The sequence below is a fragment of the Bufo bufo genome, chromosome 6 (genome assembly GCF_905171765.1).
Source record: "Bufo bufo chromosome 6, aBufBuf1.1, whole genome shotgun sequence".
Classification (NCBI taxonomy): domain Eukaryota; kingdom Metazoa; phylum Chordata; class Amphibia; order Anura; family Bufonidae; genus Bufo; species Bufo bufo.
This window is the reverse complement of record NC_053394.1, coordinates 299,227,869-299,247,986: the sequence shown is the minus strand read 5'-3', so window position 1 is coordinate 299,247,986 and position 20,118 is coordinate 299,227,869. Positions and strand designations below refer to the sequence as shown.

The window sequence follows — 20,118 nt, the reverse complement described above, 5'->3', positions numbered from 1 at the left end:
TATTGATAGGATAGCATCTTGCAGTTGATGGAGATTTGAGGGATGCACATCCAGGGCACGAAGCTCCCTTTCCACCACATCCCAAAGATGCTCTATTGGGTTGAGATCTGGTGACTGTGGGGGCCATTTTAGTACAGTGAACTCATTGTCATGTTCAAGAAACCAATTTGAAATGATTCGAGCTTTGTGACATGGTGCATTATCCTGCTGGAAGTAGCCATCAGAGGATGGATACATGTTCTCATTCTGTTTATGCCAAATTCGGACTCTACCATTTGAATGTCTCAACAGAAATCGAGACTCATCAGACCAAGCAACATTTTTCCAGTCTTCAACAGTCCAATTTTGGTGAGCTTGTGCAAATTGTAGCCTCTTTTTCCTATTTGTAGTGGAGATGAGTGGTACCCGGTGAGGTCTTCTGCTGTTGTAGCCCATCCGCCTCAAGGTTGTGCGTGTTGTGGCTTCACAAATGCTTTGCTGCATACCTCGGTTGTAACGAGTGGTTATTTCAGTCAACGTTGCTCTTCTATCAGCTTGAATCAGTCGGCCCATTCTCCTCTGACCTCTAGCATCCACAAGGCATTTTTGCCCACCGGACTGCCGCATACTGGATGTTTTTCCCTTTTCACACCATTCTTTTTATACCCTAGAAATGGTTGTGCGTGAAAATCCCAGTAACTGAGCATATTGTGAAATACTCAGACCGGCCCGTCTGGCACCAACAACCATGCCATGCTCAAAATTGCTTAAATCACCTTTCTTTCCCATTCTGACATTCAGTTTGGAGTTCAGGAGATTGTCTTGACCAGGACCACCCCCTTAAATGCATTGAAGCAACTGCCGTGTGATTGGTTGACTAGATAATTGCATTAATGAGAAATAGAACAGGTGTTCCTAATAATTCTTTAGGTGAGTGTATATACCATGCCCTTCTATTGTTAGCTCAACTATTCTCATTGAGCCTTATAATCCCTTTTTTGATATGATTATAGTGTTTTAGTAATTAAGTGACTTTGCCACTTCACACAATTCTAGTCATTTCTAGGAAATGAAGATATTATGTTACTTCAATTTCCCAACCCTACCTCCATCTTATCAGCTCCATTAATAAGTGACTGCCGGAGCTCATTATGCATGGGCATAATGATCTGCTGTTTCGGTAAATATTAACCCAGAGTCTAGAGATCAATGTACTGTGCATGGTAGAGAGCAGCACATCACTGCCTGCTCCCACTAATTGATAGTTACTACAAACCACAACGTTTTATCAGTAGCCATGGCTCATTGCAGAAGAATGTACAGATTCCCATCCTGTCAAATAATGGAACGGTTGTCATATCAAGGAATTGTGTTATCAAGCACCCATGCACAAAGAAGGACTGAGGATCGGGGAAATTGTTAAGGATGAATGTTCATACAACTACCCCGTGTAAAAGTGCTGCCGGCTGATCGTATCTTTAATGCAAGCAGCACCTAAAATTGTCATTTGTCAGCACCACATCACCTTGTGTAAACACTGAAACTGTATGGGGATGAAGAATCGTAGTATGGGGAGTATGGGGATGATTGCTGCATGCAAATGCAACTCTACTGCAGCTGAACGACTGGGCAATGATCGGGAATGAAGAGTTTGCTCCCGATCATTGCTTTATGCATCAAACCTTTAATGAGAAACCTTTCTCTAGTAATCCATTCTACAGTGATCTTCATCTGGGGTGTCTGCTGGGCTTTATGGGTGTCTGTATCCTAGTGGGCCACTCCGACCATGTTTTCATGCATGTGCTTACTAACTTTTTACTATAGGGTTGTAATTAGTATTATTCATAGAGAGAGACACTGGGGAGTCCATTTTTGCCACATACAGTATTAATATAGGCTCCAGTTTGCATGAATTAGCAACATAGCAAAAGGATGCTAATCCTAGTGATGGTTCACACCTAGCTTCTTTACAGGATTAGACGTTCTCCACACATGTTCTCCTTCCAAACCACCCAATGGTCTGCATGACCATTGACCTTGGGGTCTCCTGCTTAGTTTGCTTAAAAGGGTTTTCAAAGATTTTTTTAATCCTCTGGATAGGTCATCAGTATCTGATTGGTGGGGGTCCGACATCCCTGCCGATCAGCTGCTTTTAGAAGGCAGCAGTGCTCCTGTGAGCTGCCTTCTCGCAGCTTACCAAGCACGACGCTGTACATTGTATAGTGGCTGTGCTTGGTATTTACAGCTCAACCCCATTCCCTTGAATGATCTACTGATAATGAAAGAAGGGGGCACACTACAAGTAAAAAGGAGTGCACTAACGGTTCGAATATGATACTAAGACACTAAGAAAAAGCCACAAGGCCAAGAGAACCATAATAATATGCACTTCCATATAATGTAAAATCAATAAAGCAATTTTATTAGACTACAAAGACATACAGACACTTATTTAAAATTGTGTACAATAAATCATGTGCTGGTACGGGTGAGCCCAAACACAAACACAGCATCCACCAAAGTCCACAAATAAGGGGACAAAGTGTATATCAGATATAAATCCAACGATAAATAAATAATATGACATCAAGGAAGCTGGGAAAGCTGGACCTTACCGGCGATACACTTAGGGCTCTTTTTCATTGACTCAGGTCCACCCACATAGTCCGAGCCTTATATTGCAATTCTGATATTATTCTATGTTATTTGATGTCATATTATTTATTTATTGTTGGATTTATATCTGATATTGTCTCGGACTATACACTTTGTGTCCTTATTTGTGGACTTTGGTGGATGCTGTGTTTGTGTCTGTTCTTACCTGTATCAGCACATGATTTATTGTACACAATTTTTAAATAAGTGTCTGTATGTCTTTGTAGTCTAATAAAATTGCTTTATTGATTTTACATTATATGGATGTGCACATTATTACGGTTCTCTTGGCCTTGTGGCTTTTCGGCTCCTAGGCCACATGATTGATTAACATGTCATCACTGGCCTAGGAAAAGCAGAGAGAAGGCTGTGGTGCTCACACATGTGCTGCTCCCTTCACAAACAACTGATTGGATACTGACCAGAAGATAGGTCATCAGTAAAAAAAAAATCCCTTTAAGGTACATTTAGACACGCTGACTAAGCAGTCAATTATTGTGAAGGAACTTTTCCTTCCCAATAATTGTCTGCCCTTTTGTGGAGGTTAAGAGCTGCATTTACATGCAACGATCATCGCCACCATATGGGGATGAGTGATGGCTACTGCTGTCACCTCATACAGCTTCATTGTTTCTGGGCAGCAGATTGCTCTTCACACAGTACAATCTACTGACCAGAAACAATTATATAATGTGCGGCTTCACCTGAGGAATAAGCATTTTTAAATGTGCCAATAATTGAGAACGAGCATTCGTACTGACGTTCATTCCCAATAATTGTCCAGACAATTGCCCCATGTAAATCTGGATTTACAGTACGTTGCCTTCAAAGAGCGGATCTGGCACTTATTGGAAAGAAAAGTCTTTGCCAAGGCCTCCTTTTTCATGGGTACCTTTGCAGGGTTGCACCTAGCCTTTCTGTTGCCTGAGGCGAAAATTGGAATGGCGCCCCCCCCTTCCCCCTTAACCTAACCCCTTTGCCACAATAAAAGCGCTCATTGCCCATGGCCCTTCCACTGCCCCTCTCTCCAGTTTTAGTTCCTGTAGTGATATGATTGATGTCTTGCTGAAGATTTGTCTTTACAAAACTCTACTTGCTTGGGGTAGATTCCATGGGCTCATTTTTTCTGTTGGCAACAGCTATATGATAAGCTTTATATTGGTTGCACCATTGATATGCTTGCACTTTTATTCCATCCTGGATCATACAAGAGTTGATTGCACTGACATAAACATAACATTGAGGTCATAACACTCAGTAACAAGAACCAAATGCTGGATTTATTTCTGTATTAGTCTAATTTAATCAAAGGATAAACATTTAATATCATTAGATGCTTGGGGTTCATACGTGCAGAAGCTCTTCTTTCCCAGAAGCATTTTAGGTGGTTTTCTGTCCTCCTACGTTATCTGCTGCACGTTCCTGGACTGTGATCAGGGTTAATGGTGAGTTGGTGTCATGGGATTGTAGTGCGAATGACTACTGGTAAATGACTGCCTTCTCCCCACCACTAAACTGTGATTTATACGGTGTGGTTTACATCAGAGAGCCCCAGACATTACACTAGCGCTCAGCTATAGTTTACAAGATTAGTGACTTTACAGAGTAGATGAGTCAAGGCATAAACATTATCTACCTACATATGATGATAGCTGCCATACATGGCTCAGTATAGAGATTTTCCCTGTGGCAAGCTACAAACCTCTTTGCATAAGAAATGCTTATGATAGTAGTCCTCGCTAAAGACTATGCCAATGTTTGTTGGGCCATCCTGAAGTCCCTCACACATTAGATTCATGTTGATAGATCCCACGATTCTTGCTAATAATTTATAGGGTATGTTTTTAGGGGGCGTTCTATACTGAACAAAAATATAAACGCAACACTTTCGGTTTTGCTCTCATTTTGCATGAGCTGAACTCAAAGATCTGAAACATTTTCTACATACACAAAAGACCCATTACTCTCAAATATTGTTCACAAATCTGTCTAAGTCTGTGTTAGTGAGCACTTCTCCTTTGCCGAGATAATCCATCCCACCTCACAGGTGTGGCATATCAAGGTGCTGATTAGACAGCATGAATATTGCACAGGTGTGCCTTAGACTTCCCACAATAAAAGTCCACTCTGAAATGTGCACAGTTTTGCCTTACTGGGGGGAGGGGAGTGGACCATTTGCCCTTTACGCAGTGCAACACATCTCCGTCACATAGAGTTGATCAGGTTGTTGATTGTGGTCTGTGGAATGTTGGTCCACTCCTCTTCAATAGCTGTGCAAAGTTGCAGAATATTGGCAGGAACTGGAACACGCTGTTGTATACGCCGATCCAGAGCATCCCAAACATGCTCAATGGGTGACATGTCCGGTGAGTATGCTGGCCATGCAAGAACTGGGATCAGGGCCGGTTTTAGACAAAGTGTGGCCTCGGGCAAAATTGAAAGTGGAGCCCCAAATCCTGAAATATTGGACTAGCAGTCTGACAGAACTTTGTAGGCACAGACAGCGGTTGCAACCACAGTAGCTTATTGCAGAATTCCACATCATCTCTCTTTAGCCTTTCCACTGTAAGACCTTGTTCAAACCTCAGTTTTTTTTATCAGTTATTTCTATCAGTTAGGCCTCTTACACACGACCGTATGTTTTTTTCAGTATTTTGCGGTCCGTTTTTCACGGATCCGTTGTTCTGTTTTTTGTTTCCGTTGTGTTTCAGTTCCATTTTTCCGTATGGCATATACCAGTGTTTCCCAACCAGTGTGCCACCAGCTGTTGCAAAACTACAACTCCCAGCATGCCCGCACAGCCAAAGGCTGTCCGGGCATGCTGGGAGTTGTAGTTTTGCAACAGCTGGAGGCACACAGGTTGGGAAACACTGGCATATACAGTATACAGTAATTACATAGAAAAAATTGGGCTGGGCCGAACATTTTCAATGGATGGTTCCGCCAAAACGGAACGGATATGGAAGACATACGGAGTACATTCCGTATGTGTTACATTTTTTTTGCGGAGCCATTGACTTGAATGGAGCCACGGAACGTGATTTGCGGGCAATAATAGGACATGTTCTATCTTTCAACGAAACGGAATTAGGGAAAACGGAATGCATACGGAGTACATTCCGTTTGTTTTGCGGAACCATTGAAATTATAAAAAAAACGGTCGTGTGAAAAAGGCCTTATTGTGAGCCAAAACCAAGTGTGAGTCAAAAACACAGAACAGGAGCAGATCTTTTCATTATACCTTATGTCTGTGTAGCCCCCACTCGCACAGGGAGTGCACAGGGGGCACAAGGAGCTCACACAGCACGCACATGGAGCACACACAGCAGGCACAGGGAGCACATAGGAGGGGGCACAGGAAGCGCACAGGAGGGCCACAGGGGAAGCACAGAGCTGACAGTGGGGACTCACATGGCAGTGACCATCAGTACTTGAGGGCAGTGCAGGGTTGCTACTATGAGAATGTGACCTTCCCCCCAACAGCCCTGCACCCCCTCCTCCACAGACACTGCTGCATGCCTTTTACACCATGGACTTACCAGCTGGAGAGGGAACAGGCCGGGTGCTTTGATAAGAGGGTCCTGGGAGCCCCTTGCAGTCCAGAAGGCGAGGCCAGTCTGGTGGTCGGATGCTGAAGAAGGCCCAGTCATCCCAGTATGAAGTTTAGGCCTCCAGCCTGGAGCAAGTTCAGGCAAAGAATGGGGGCGGAGCTATGCTATCTCCGCCCACACAGAACGTCCTGATGCCAGTCTGTGGCATCGCTCAGGATTGTGGATAATACAGCATGCTGGGCTGTCACTGAGGCCTGGTGAGACGGGGAGACTGAGCTGGAGGGGAACAGCAGTGGTGACTGTTCTTACAGGGAGCGCTGCAGCATGGTAGTGCATGCAGAGGAGGAAAATAAAGGAATTAAATACAAAAAAAAATAATAAAAAAATTCCACACTCGGCTCACTTAAGTATCTAACAGCAGAGGGCCCCTTTCGGAGAGGGGGGCCTGGGCAATTGCCCTGTTTGCCCCCCCTAACACCGGCCCTGACTGGGATGTTTTCAGCTTCCAGGAATTGTGTACAGACCCTTCCAATATGGGGCCGTGCACCATCATGCTGCAACATGAGGTGATGGTCGTGGATGAATGGCACAACAATGGGCCTCAGGATCTCATCACGGTATCTCTGTGCATTCAAAATGCCATCAATAAAATGCACCTGTGTTTGTTGTCCATAACATACCCCTGCCCATACCATAACCCCACTGCCACCATGGGCCACTCGATCCACAACGTTGTCGTCAGCAAACCGCTCACACACTCACCCCCACACACCCTGTCTGCCATCTGCCCTGAACAGTGAAAACCGTGACCCATCCGTGAACAGAACACATCTCAAATGTGCCAGACACCATCAAATGTGAGCATTTGCCGACTCAAGTCGGTTCTGACGACGAACTGCAGTCAGGTCCAGACCCCGATGAGGACGACGAGCATGCAGATGAGCTTCCCTAAGACGGTTTCTGACAGTTTGTGCAGAAATTCTTTGGTTATGCAAACTGATTGTTGCTGCAGTTGTCCAGGTGGCTGGTCTCAGACGATCATGGAGGTGAACATGCTGGATGTGGAGGTCCTGGGCTGGTGTGGTTACACGTGGTCTGCAGTTGTGAGGCCGGTTGGATGTACTGCCAAATTCTCTAAATCGCCTTTGGAGACGGCTTATGGTAGAGAAATGAACATTCATTGCATGGGCAACAGCTCTGGTAGACATTCCTGCAGTCAGCATGCCAATTGCACGCTCCCTCAAACGTTGCGACATCTATGGCACTGTGTGCACATTTCAGAGTGGTCTTTTATTGTGGGAAGTCTAAGGCACACCTGTGCAATATTCATGCTGTCTAATCAGCACCTTGATATAACACACCTGTAAGGTAGGATGGATTATCTCGGCAAAGGAGAAGTGCTCACTAACACAGATTTAGACAGATTTGTGAACAATATTTGAGAGTAATGGGTCTTTTGTGTATGTAGAAAATGTTTCAGATCTTTGAGTTCAGCTCATGCAAAATGGCAGCAAACCCAAAAGTGTTGCGTTTATATTTTTGTTCAGTGTAGAACGCTCACTAAAAACATACCCTATAAATTATTAGCAAGAATTGGATGCAGCGCTGTCCAATCAAAGCGCAGAGCGTCACAGCCAGAGAGAAAAAAAAACTCACCTTCTCCCTGGCTGTGATGCTCTGCGCTTTGATTGGACAGCGCTACAGCCAGGGAGAAGGAATGCCCATTGAGAAAAAGGGCAGTCTCCTACCTATTGCTCCGATGCTAGCAATTAGCATACAGAGCTGGAGAATATACTGGAAGCCACAGCGGGCGAACGGAGCGGCGCCCAGGAACAATAGTAAGTTCAGTGAGATCCCTGGGCACCACTCTACATATCCTGATAGTTAGTTTACAATGTTTAAAGGTCCTCTTTAATACAGGAGGCAGGTGCCAGCAGCAGAATCACATAGCCGGCACCCTGCCTCTGACAGGGTGCTGCAATCAGCGGCAGTTAACCCCTCAGGTGCAGGCAAAAAAAAAATCTGGATCCGTTTTTATTGATGACACCAGAGAGACAAATCCGGAATTTCAATGCATTTGTCAGACGGATGCGCATCCGGATCCGTTTACAAATGATATCCGTTTGCATATGGATTTCCGGATCCGGCAGGCAGTTCCAGCAACGGAACTGCCTGCCGGATCCTTACAACGTGTGAAAGTACCCTAACAGGGGTTATTACAAGGAAATATTTCTATGTTTTATTTGCCCTAGTGCGGTGCAGTTATATGTTCTAAAGCATTTTTTAGCTTGTATTAGTGGGGAAAAAAGGGCTTATTAGCCGTTGTGTGGTGAAGTGCGAAAATTACAGCCCTTTTTGTCGTGTATTAGTGGCAAAAGTAAAATATATTTAGCGCTCAGCGGTGCAGTTACCTGTTCTAAAGTCCATTTTCCGTGTATTAGTGGAAAAAGAAAAATACATTTGCCGCTCAGCGGTGCAGTTATCTGTTCTAAAGACCTTTTTTGCGTGTATTAGTGGAAAAAGGAAAAATATAGTTGCTGCTCAGCGGTGCAGTTATATTTTTCCTTTTTCCACTAATACACGCAAAAAAGGGCTTTAGAACAGATAACTGCACCGCTGAGCGTGAAATATATTTTTCCTTTTTCCACTAATACATGCAAAAAAAGGGCTTTAAAACAGATAACTGCACCGCTAGGTGGCAAATATATTTTTCCTTTTTCCACTAATACACGCAAGAGAGCGCTTTAAAACAGATCTTTGCCACCTAGCGGTACAGCCCTTTTTTTGCGTGTATTAGTGGAAAAAGGAAAAATATATTTAACGCTCAGCGGTGCAGTAAGATATTTTACAGCCCAGTTTGCCATGTATTACTGGCGAAATACTAATATATTCGCCTTTCATCTTTGCACTTATCTGTTGAAAAGCCTTTTTTGTAAAAATAGAAAACAATTAGGGCCTTATTGTCGTTCAGCGGTGCAGTGAGATATTTTACAGCCCAGTTTGCCGTGTATTACTGGCGAAATACAAATATATTCACCTTTCATCATTGCACTTATCTGTTGAAAAGCCTTTTGTGTAAAAATAGAAAAAAATGTGGGCCTAATTGCGGTGCAGTGAGGTATTTTACAGCCCAGTTTGCCGTGTATTACTGGAGAAATGCAAATTTATTCGCCTTTCATTGTTGCACTTATCTGTTGAAAAGCCCTTTGTGCAAAAATAGAAAAAAAAGTGGGCCTAATTGCCGTTCAGCGGTGCAGTGAGATATTTTATAGCCCAGTTTGCCATGTATTACTGGCAAAATACAAATATATTCGCCTTGCATCATTGCACTTATCTGTTGAAAAGTCTTTTGTGTAAAAATAGAAAAAAATTTGAGCCTATTTACCGTTTAGCGGTGCAGTGATATATTCTAAAGCCCGTTTTGCTGTGTATTAGTGGCGAAATAAAAATAATTTGATCTAACATTTGGTTATTTGATCTAACAGTATGTCAGGCAGAGAAGTGCCAGGCCCTGCACAGGGGAGTGGCAGAGGCCTAAATGTTTCAGGCACAGGCACAGGTCACAGCAAAGTAAGGGGCCGTGGCAGCAGGGGTCAATTCGAGAGGCCTGAGCTTCCAGCCAGTGTCAGCTAACAGTCGTGTCGTGAACAGCAACCCAGCGGTTCTTGAATGATTGACTCGATCTTCGACTTCGTCGCAACTTACATCAGACACCCCCAGTCAAGAGTCAGTGGGTTAGTCAGACACAACCCTTAGTTGGCATGGCCCGGGAGCAGGCCCTGTGCCCTCATCTGACCTCAATCTGCCTCTGTTCTTTACTGTTCCCTCACCGCGAGAAGTATTATATGCTGTAGGCTCTGCTCGACTTTTTAGCGAGGAAGAGCTACTAGAGGACAGTCAGCAGCTACTGCCCAGCCAAGATGTGGAGGGGACATCCGCCGCTTCCACCACTAGGCGGGCAAGTAGTCATGAGGAGAGTGGCGTGGGAGCTGGTGTTGAGAGCGGTCAGGCTCCTGACCCAGAGACGGTTGAGGAGGACATCAGTGACGTGCAGACACTACTCGATAATGATGATGTAGCTGATCACACTTGGGAGCCAGGTGACGAAGGGGCTTCATCATCATTGGGAGAAGAGGGTGGCAGCTTGCCTGTGAGCCAGCAAGTCGCTAGCGTGGCCGAGAGTCAGCTAGGTGGCAGCAGTGGGAGGTCGGGGTAGACCACCCACTTCGCGGAAGCCTACCTGCCCGGGAATTAGCAGTGAAGGGGCTCAAGAAGGCAGCGGCTGTAGCAGTCAGTCAGTGCGTAGTGTTGGGGGTAAAGTCACCTACTCGGCGGTGTGGCAGTTTTTTTTTAAGCCACTGGAGGAGGTGAACGTGGCCATATGTAGAATCTGTGGGCAGAGGGTAAAGCATGGCAAGGGTGCCAATGTTGGCACTACGGCCCTGCGTCAACATATGCAGCGTCCCCATAAAGTAGCCTGAGAGAACTGTGGCTCCGATGTGGTGGTCCAGCCTGCCGCAGCAATCGCTGCATCACCCACTGGCATGCACCCGGTTTCTGGCAGTCACGGCTCCACCACCTCAGCCAAAGGAAGCTGTCTGTCCTTCCCATCATCTGCCGGTCCTGATGCTCCTGCTCCTCCTCCTCCTACTTCTCATCACGCATTCTGTCAGCAATCGATCACCGAAGCAATTGCCAAGAGACAACAATATGTGTGCACTCCAATGGCGCAGAAGCTTAATCTGCTCCTGTCCAAGTTGCTGGAGCTGCAGTCCCTCCCTTTTCAAATGGCGGAATCTGCACCTTTCAAAGAACTGATGGCTTGTCCCGAGCCGAGGTGGAGAGTTCCAAGCCATCATTTATTTGCAAAAAAGGCAGTACCAGCCCTGTACACACATGTAGAACAGAAGGTGGGCCAGTCCTTGAGCCTGTCAGTGTCTGCCAAACTGCACGGCAGCGCCGATATGTGGAGCTGTAACTACGGTCAGGGACAATTCATGTCCTTTACGGCCCACTGGGTGAATGTTGTTTCTGCACAGCCACACCAGCAACTTGGCCACGTGACGCCGCTTCTGCCTCCACGTTGCCACGCTGTTGGTCCAGCGACAATGTCCGCCTCTGCCTCTTCATCCTCCACCGTGTCCTCAGCCTCCACTGCAGGGACAATGCACAGTGCCCCTCCAGCATACGACATGTGCAGGGCATAGCGGTGTCATGCTGTTCCGCACCTCGTTTGCCTGGGCGAACAGAGTCACACAGGGGAGGAATCCTGGCTTTCTCCGCGACCACTGAATATCGGAACCATGGTGACAGACAACAGGAAGAACATTGTGTCGGCGCTGCGACAAGGAGGGCTGAGCCATGCGCCCTGCATGGCACACATGTTTAATCTGGTTGTCAAGTCTTCCACCCATCTGCAAGACATCCTAAAAATGGCCAGGAAACTTTGCATGTACTTCAGCCACTCGTACACAGCAAAGCACACAATTGAGCTGCAGCGGCAGAACAGCATCCCCCAACATAGGCTGTTTCCACCACAATGGAATTCCACCCTCCATCTGTTGGACCGACTGTACGAACAGAGAAAGGCCATCAACGATTTCCTGATGATCCAAGCGGACAGGAGTATTCCCCTGTGGCAGCTCATGTGTGACATCATTTGCTCAGGCCCTTTGAGGAGGCCACATTATTTGTCAGTCGCCAGGACTACGGGATAAAATATGTCATTCCACTGCTTCGTGTCCTGGATCAGATGCTGGTAAATATGACTGGTTAAGGGACTGGAGACGCGGCGCCTAGATCTCACGGCCACATGAGCCTTGTGGGGGTGAACTGGAGCAGGACATTGGAGCACAAACAATGTCTAGTGAAATGGGTGGTTTTGCTTCACAGGTGACAGGAGAGGAGGAGCAGGAGCAGCAGAGGAGCTACAGGGCAATGAGGAAAATGAGGCAGAGGACCCAGACACACCGTGGCAGTATGCAGTGGAGATTGAGGCAGGGAATCCTTCCGAGTCTTTTGCGCAAAAGGCCCGCTGCATGCTCACTTGCTTGGGTAGTGACAGACAAATTTTCACAATTCGGCAGAGGGATGACTTCTGGCTCTCCACCTTGTTGGACCCTCGCTACTGGTTTAAAATGAGGGCCTTTTTTACACCCGCTGAGAGGGAGAACAAACTGAACTACTATAGAGACATCCTATGTAGTCAGTTGGCCACTGTCCATCCTCTCACAGGTCTGACCGGGGGGGCCCTCTGCGCTCACGTTCCACTGCCATGCCTGCTGGAGAGGGGTGGGGTGGCAGGAGCTGTACCAGCTCCATCAGCAGCAGCCTAAGTCTACAGTCGCTGATGAGCAGCTTTCTTTACCCGCATAGTGAAGAAACTACTCACCAGCAGCTAGACATAGAGCAGAACCTGAACCAGCAGGTGGTGGCATACTTGGAGTGCACCCTGCCAGCTGACCTTGAAGATCCGCTGGACTACGGGGCAGCCAAACTGGATTTGTGGTCGCAACTGGCCGAGTTTACCCTGGAAAAGCAGTCCTGCCCGGCCAGTAGTGTGACATCAGAGCGGGTGTTTAGAAGAAGAACTCGCCTGTCCACCAAAAATGTGGAGAGACTCACCTTTGTCAAGATGAATCAGGCGTGGATCAGCCAGGACTTCCAACCACCAATTCCTGATGCATCAGACTAGATCATCCATGGTGCCACACCAACACTTTGAAAAAAGAGGCTGGTTTCTTCTGGCTACCTGCCTCAGCTACTATTCTGATGCTGCCACCCATCTGATGCCAAATTCTCCTTCTTTCACCCACCATATTCAGCGGGTACTGGTATTGCGACCCACCTCCACACTATGTCACCTTGCCACTCTGTGGTCTCCTGATGCTGCCGCCACCTCCACACTCTGTCATTGTACCACTCTGCAGCCTCCTGATGCTGCAGCTACCTCCACACTCTGTCATTGTGCCATTTTGAGGCCTCATGATGCTGCCGCCACCTACAGACTCTGTGGTCTCCTCATGCTGCTTTCACCTCACCACTATGTCACCTTGCCACTTTGTGGTCTTCTCATGTTGCCGCCACTTACACACTCTGTCATTGCGCAACTCTATGGCCTCCTGATGCTGCCGCCACCTCCACACTCTGTCATTGTGCCACTCTGCGGCCTCCTGATGCTACTGCCACCAGCACAGTATGTCACCTAGCCACTCTGTGGCCTCCTCATGCTGCTCCTACCTCCACTCTATGTCACCTTGCTACTCTGTGGCCTCCTGATGCTTCTGCCACCTCCACACTCTGTCATTGTGCCACTCTGCGGCCTCCTGATGCTGCCGCCACCTCCACACTCTGTCATTGTGCCACTCTGCGGCCTCATGATGCTGCCGCCACCTACAAACTCTGTGATTGGGTCACTCTGTGGTATCCTCATGCTGCTTTAACCTCACCACTATGTCACCTTGCCACTCTGTGGTCTTCTCATGCTGCCGCAACCTAGACACTCTGTCATTGTGCCACTCTACGGCCTCCTTATGCTACCGCCACCTACAGACTCTGTCATTGGGCCACTCTGTGGTCTCCTCATGCTGCTTCCACCTCACCACTATGTCATAGGGCAACTCTGTGGACTTCTCATGCTGCTCCCACACTCCCCACTTCCTGACTGGGCCACTATTTAGCCTTTTTGGCTTGGCTGACATCATCATTTATTTGACCCTTCCTCTGATCTGTCAGAAGGAAGGTAAAATGAGACGCACAACGGATCCTATCTGTGTAGCAGCTGTAAGGCCTGTATGGTCCCATCAGAACTGGCTCGTGATTTGGTATCCAAAAGCAGGAGTGGGTACAAAATACAGGAGACGTTCCGTTCACGTGTCATCTCTGTTTTGGATCCACTCCTGTTTTTTTTTGGCATTAGCAATATTGATGGATTACTGACCAAATGCTGACCGAGCTCCACATACAGGATCAGTTTTTTGTGGGTTATTGTTCTGACGGATCAGAGGAAGAGTAAAATAATCAGTGACATCCACATAAACTTACTGCTGACACCCTCTCCACTCTGTCTGGGGGGGCTCTACTTGTATAAGCGTTTAATAGAACAGGTTCTGTAGACATCTATGTGGAATCAGCTGGCGACGGTGTAAAAGGAGTGCGCTTCTTCTTGGCGCTAACATCGACCTGTAAGGCTGAGTTCATACTTGGGTTATTTGGCCAGTTGTGGCCCAGTGACTGCCCAAATAAGTGAAGTGTGCAGTGATTCTAAGAGCGACGCCAGTCATCTGCATGTCATAAGGACTCACAGTATAGTTTCGCTGCCAAAGCAGACTCCCGATGCGTGTTACTGCAAGCCACAGTGTTCTACACCACTATAAAGACTCTCAGCAGCCAGAAAATAGCTGTTTTTTTTTACGTAATTCGCCGCAAATTTATTTTGAACAAACCAAATTTTTCCCCAAAAATTTGGCGAACTGGCCAATCGAATTTTTTAAAAATTCAATCATCTCAATATATGACCCAAAGAAAAAAGTACATATTTTATGAGCCTCAGTACTCTTAGTAATATGCATGAGTAGGGTTATTGGCTACGCTCGGGTCCACTACCCCATCATTTAGCTAACTAACCTTCCCCATTTCCTCTCCCAATAACCACACACAGCCACTGTTTGGATTAAATCGGCCACAGCAGCCGTCTTTTATTAAATAATATAAATAACATGAATAAACATAACACTTGATATAACAATGACATATATATATAAATATATACATGTCTAACTGACGAGGGAGGTCCTAGAAGCCGCCTAACTGCACCTTAAACGACCACAAACCACCACGGCAATTCCATCTTGCCCCCAGCCGCGTACCACAAGCTCGGGGACACCAACTGACGGACGCCATACCAAGCCAACCAGGTGCCCCAACTCTGAGAGTCCAGCCCCACCATTGAGGCCCTCTCATTCACCGTTACCATCCAGTAGCCCCAGCTTCTATGACCTCCCCCCGCCACGACTGCTGCGACAAACGCAACACTTAACGACACACTCCGTCCACCACCCCTTGTCCATTTTTTTTTTTTTTTTTTATACATTTATTTATTTATAAAATACACATTTTTTTTTTTTTTTTTTTATATGCATCCCCTCTATAATATACCGTTGCCGCCCTGAAACATCCAAGTACACACTACGGGAGGGAGGGAGGGAGATGCTGGCTCTCTGCTCCTAAAATGGCGGGCGCTGACCTGCCTCACCACTACTTCAGCCTGCCGCTCCCCGCCCCTTTCTAGCTCCTCCCCCCTTTTCCTGCACTCATCCACTTAACCCTTACCTTCCCTGACCCTTGCTCACAAAACCCCTCATGCCGGCCTCCCCTGAAGCGTGCCGCTTCGTCCGGCCTCACTTGAGTAGGGTTATTGGCTACGCTCGGGTCCACTACCCCATCATTTAGCTAACTAACCTTCCCCATTTCCTCTCCCAATAACCACACACAGCCACTGTTTGGATTAAATCGGCCACAGCAGCCGTCTTTTATTAAATAATATAAATAACATGAATAAACATAACACTTGATATAACAATGACATATATATATAAATATATACATGTCTAACTGACGAGGGAGGTCCTAGAAGCCGCCTAACTGCACCTTAAACGACCACAAACCACCACGGCAATTCCATCTTGCCCCCAGCCGCGTACCACAAGCTCGGGGACACCAACTGACGGACGCCATACCAAGCCAACCAGGTGCCCCAACTCTGAGAGTCCAGCCCCACCATTGAGGCCCTCTCATTCACCGTTACCATCCAGTAGCCCCAGCTTCTATGACCTCCCCCCGCCAACAACGCGCAGCTTGACAGCCCTTAAGCTCGCGCGTTCCGCCACACCCGGAGGGCTGTTTCAATACCTCCCTGCAAGTCCAGTGACCACAAATCAATGCCCACCGCATTGAGGTGGACTCCATCCTGTCTCCAAAAGCCTCCTGTTCCTGCTTCCAACTCGGGGTGCCTCACCACCACCGCCCCATGTTTGGCACAGAACCGCCCAATCACCCTGTTCAGCTTAATCCTAGCCTTATTCAGCCTTTCAACCGATCTCGCCTCCCTCCAGACCTTCCTGGGGACAATATCCGACCACACAGTGACAACTGACGGGAAGAGGGACCACAAACGCAAAAAATCAAAACGTATATCCCTGATCAACTCTCTGCAAGGTCGGACCCCTAGGTCATTTCCCCCAACATGCAACACCAAGATATCTGGGACTCTATCTAACCTGGCTTGCCGATGAACCTCCTGCAAAACACTACCCCACACCATACCTCTGCGTCCGATCCATCTTACTATGGCTGTCCCCCGATCAAACCCCAGCTGCCGCCCATTCTGCCGAACATCCGCTCGTAATGCCCCCCAGAACACGAACGAATGGCCCAGGATCCAAACTAATAACGGGGCATCACCTGAAAAAAGAACGAGACAAACATGGTTAGACACAGCCTTAAACTGCCCCTAAACGCACATACAGCCGAAAACGCTCCGACTCCCACCTCCCAATACGCTTAATCACTTCATCTCGCACCCCCAAGCGAGCAGCCTCCGTGGCAGCACCTATCCTGAAGGAATGACCCGTAAACTTGCCAGAGTCCATTCCTAGATTACGCAAACATTTCTTGAATACCGCTATAAATTGAAATCGCGATAAAAAGGAGCCATCCTCATGTCTGAGAATCGGGCCTGCCGCGACCCCTGCCCTTCCTTGAAAATCACGCAAACACCGTACTGGACACACTAGACATCCCGGCACCTCAAACAATGAGACTAAATGACCCCTCCCCTCCTGATCCGTCTTTGAAAATCTCAGATAAATCAGCACCCTGTCGTCATATAACGTTACATCCTCACTCCTCAGACCCCCTTCCCGCTGCACACTTGCACACACTAACTCCCCTAAACGAAAGGCTCCGAAAAAAGCCAGAGCAAAGGCTAGTCTAAATAAGCTCACCTCCCAAGCCGAGCGACACACTCCAGCTACCTGCTCCCCTAACTGTAACAATAACGAAAAGGACACCGGTAGGCGGGAATCTTTGACACGCTGAAACCTTCTATAACCCTTCAAAATTTGTCGGACCAAAAAGGACTTAGTAATGTCCGGGGAATTCCGCAACTTGAATCCGAAAGCCAAGCCCGCCATGCAACCATTGATCTTGGCAACCGACCAACCTTGATCCTTCACGTGGCCAATGAACAGTAACAACGGAATTTCCCCGTCCAGTACCTCGACCCCTAGGTCATTACACCACTGCTGCCACCTACTCCAAGCCCTATCGTACATCCTCCACGTGCCTTCACTCAATGATGCCTGCAACAGACAAGCTACGGTACCTCCAGGATCTCCCACAACGACTCTGGACACACCAATCCGACCTGACTCGCCTCCGGGGCCAGCTGGCGAAACCGCTCCCACTGAAAACGAGAAAGTGCGTCAGCTATACAGTTAGAGGAACCAGGCACATGCACCGCAAACACCCAAGCATTAAGGGACAAGCACCGGAGAACCAACTGCTGCAATAGGCAAATAACTGGGGGGGAAGAAGCCGTTACACTGTTGATGGCTTGCACAACTCCCAAGTTGTCACAATGGAAACGAACCTTCTTGTGCCGAAACTTCTCCCCCCAGAGCGTGACTGCCAACACAATGGGGAAGAGTTCCAACAATGCCACGTTTTTTACCCACCCTTTTCGTACCCAGGACTCAGGCCACCGACCCGCACACCACTGCCCTTCACAGTACGCCCCAAAACCCGCTCCACCCGCAGCATCCGTAAACAATTCGAAATCAAACGCATCAACCACCCCCCCCATAACTAATGCTCTGCCATTAAACTGTTTTAAAAAGGAATCCCAAACTTTCAAATCCCCTTTCAACTCACTGCCTAGTCTAATAAAATGGTGGGGAGACACCACCCCTCCTGTCGCCGAAGCCAACCTCCTACTAAAAATGCGGCCCATAGGTAGGATTCTGCATGCAAAATTTAATTTGCCCAACAAAGACTGCAGGTCCCGCAGACGAATCTTTTTTGCTGTCAATGCCGCCGCCACCTCTGTTCTTAAATCTGACACTTTGTCTACTGGTAGCCTACACTCCATCCGCTGTGTATCTATGACAATACCCAAAAAGCTTAGCTCAGTAGCCGGCCCCACCGTTTTGTCCACCGCTAACGGGACTCCAAAACACTCAAAAACAGACTGTAATGTGGATAACAACAACGAACAAACCCTAGATCCCCCCGGCCCCAAACACAGGAAATCATCCAAATAATGAATGACAGAGTGACAACCTGATTCCTGAACCACCACCCACTCCAGAAAAGAACTAAAACGCTCAAAATATGCACACGATATTGAACAGCCCATTGGCAAACACCTATCCACAAAATATGCGCCATTCCAAAAACAACCCAGTAAATACAAACTATCCGGGTGAACTGGCAACAACCGAAATGCCGCTTCAATGTCACATTTTGCCAACAGGGTACCCGGACCCAGCTTCCTTACCCATTCCACAGCCGCATCAAAGGAAGCATAAACCACAGAACAAAGTTCCGGGTCAATGCCCTCATTGACCGACGCACCCTTAGGGAATGATAAATGGTGGATGAGCCTAAATTTATTAGGCTCCTTCTTAGGGATCAAACCCAAAGGGGAAACTCGCAAGTTACTGATGGGTGATGTAACAAACGGACCATCCATCCTCCCTAGGGAAACCTCTTTAGCTAACTTTCCTGTCACTATGTCTGGGAACTGCAATGCCGAGCGCAAATTCTTCCGCTTCTCTAAGACTGGTAACGGGTGTGAAGGTATATGAAAACCGAACTTAAACCCTGAATACAAAAATTCAGCTAACTCCTGGTTCGGATATCTATTTAGATGCCCCACCATCCTTTCCACTCGCACTGGGGTCTGCCCCTTTTGCAAAACTATCCCCCCCCCTTTGTCTACCCCCTCTAAAACATCTGCTAGCCCCATGGCCCCCGCCACACACGGAACATTCATGCCTAAATTTGCATTTTTGGCCGAATTTGCAACTTCCCTCATTGAAAAGGAAGCAGTATCCTCTTCCAACTGGGGGCGTCCCTGTACCTTGCTGTACCCCAACCCCTGACTCACTCCGAAAGGACTGACCACTCCTACCTGGCGCTGTCACCCTCATCCATAACGCAATGTCCTTATGGTCCCATCTCATATTAGGACGGACTGCTTTCCTCTGACGAAACTGCTCGTCATACCGTAACCACCCGGAACCCCCATACACTCTATAGGCTTCCCCAATAGCATCCAGATAGCAAAATAAAGGGGAACAGCATTCCGGACTCTTCTCCCCAATCACACTTGCCAAAATAGCAAAGGCCTGTAGCCAATTACTAAATGACCTAGGGATAAGGCGATAGCGACGCTTATCATCATCCTCCTTTCTTACTCCGTCCTTTTTTACCACATCAAGGTTGAACCGCTCCAACGGAAGCAGCGAAAAAATTTCTATATACTCTCCCTTCCAAATTTTCTCACGCACCTCCGTTTTCAAATGCGCTCCCAGGGGACCCTCAAAGCAAACATACACCTCCCCTTTTGCGGCGTCATCTAATCTGGGCCTATCCTCCTCACCTCCCGCCTGCGTCTGCACTGACACTGATTCGGCTACACCTGTGCTATTGGCCACTGCTACATTACTATTGTTAGCGGTCGCCGGTACATTGCTATTTTCTGCCCCCAACCCCCACGCTGCTAAGGGGGTAGCCCCCATTGCCCCCCTATCCTGACTAACCCCAGCTAAACCACACAGCAAGCGCCCCAAACCACCGATAATAGCACTATTGCTCCCCCCCGCCCCAGGCGCCACATTAAATATAGATAACAGTGTTCCCAGTGATGTCT

General features: G+C 47.6%; 1 protein-coding gene across 1 annotated transcript; it reads right to left on the bottom strand.

Moving 5' to 3' along the window:
• Positions 1-15,920: 15,920 nt before the first annotated feature.
• LOC121004189 lies at positions 15,921-20,118 on the bottom strand. Its single transcript, XM_040436337.1, has 2 exons — positions 17,569-20,118; positions 15,921-16,646 (listed from the first exon to the last, which is right to left on the bottom strand). The coding sequence occupies exons 1-2, from the start codon at positions 19,279-19,281 to the stop codon at positions 16,629-16,631; spliced, it is 1,731 nt and encodes a 576-aa protein (XP_040292271.1). The 5' UTR covers positions 19,282-20,118; the 3' UTR covers positions 15,921-16,628.

What these genes read in the sequence shown, in the direction of transcription:
- LOC121004189 (XM_040436337.1), bottom strand. Translation starts at nt 19,281, where the DNA reads ATGAGGGAAGTTGCAAATTCGGCCAAAAATGCAAATTTAGGCATGAAT.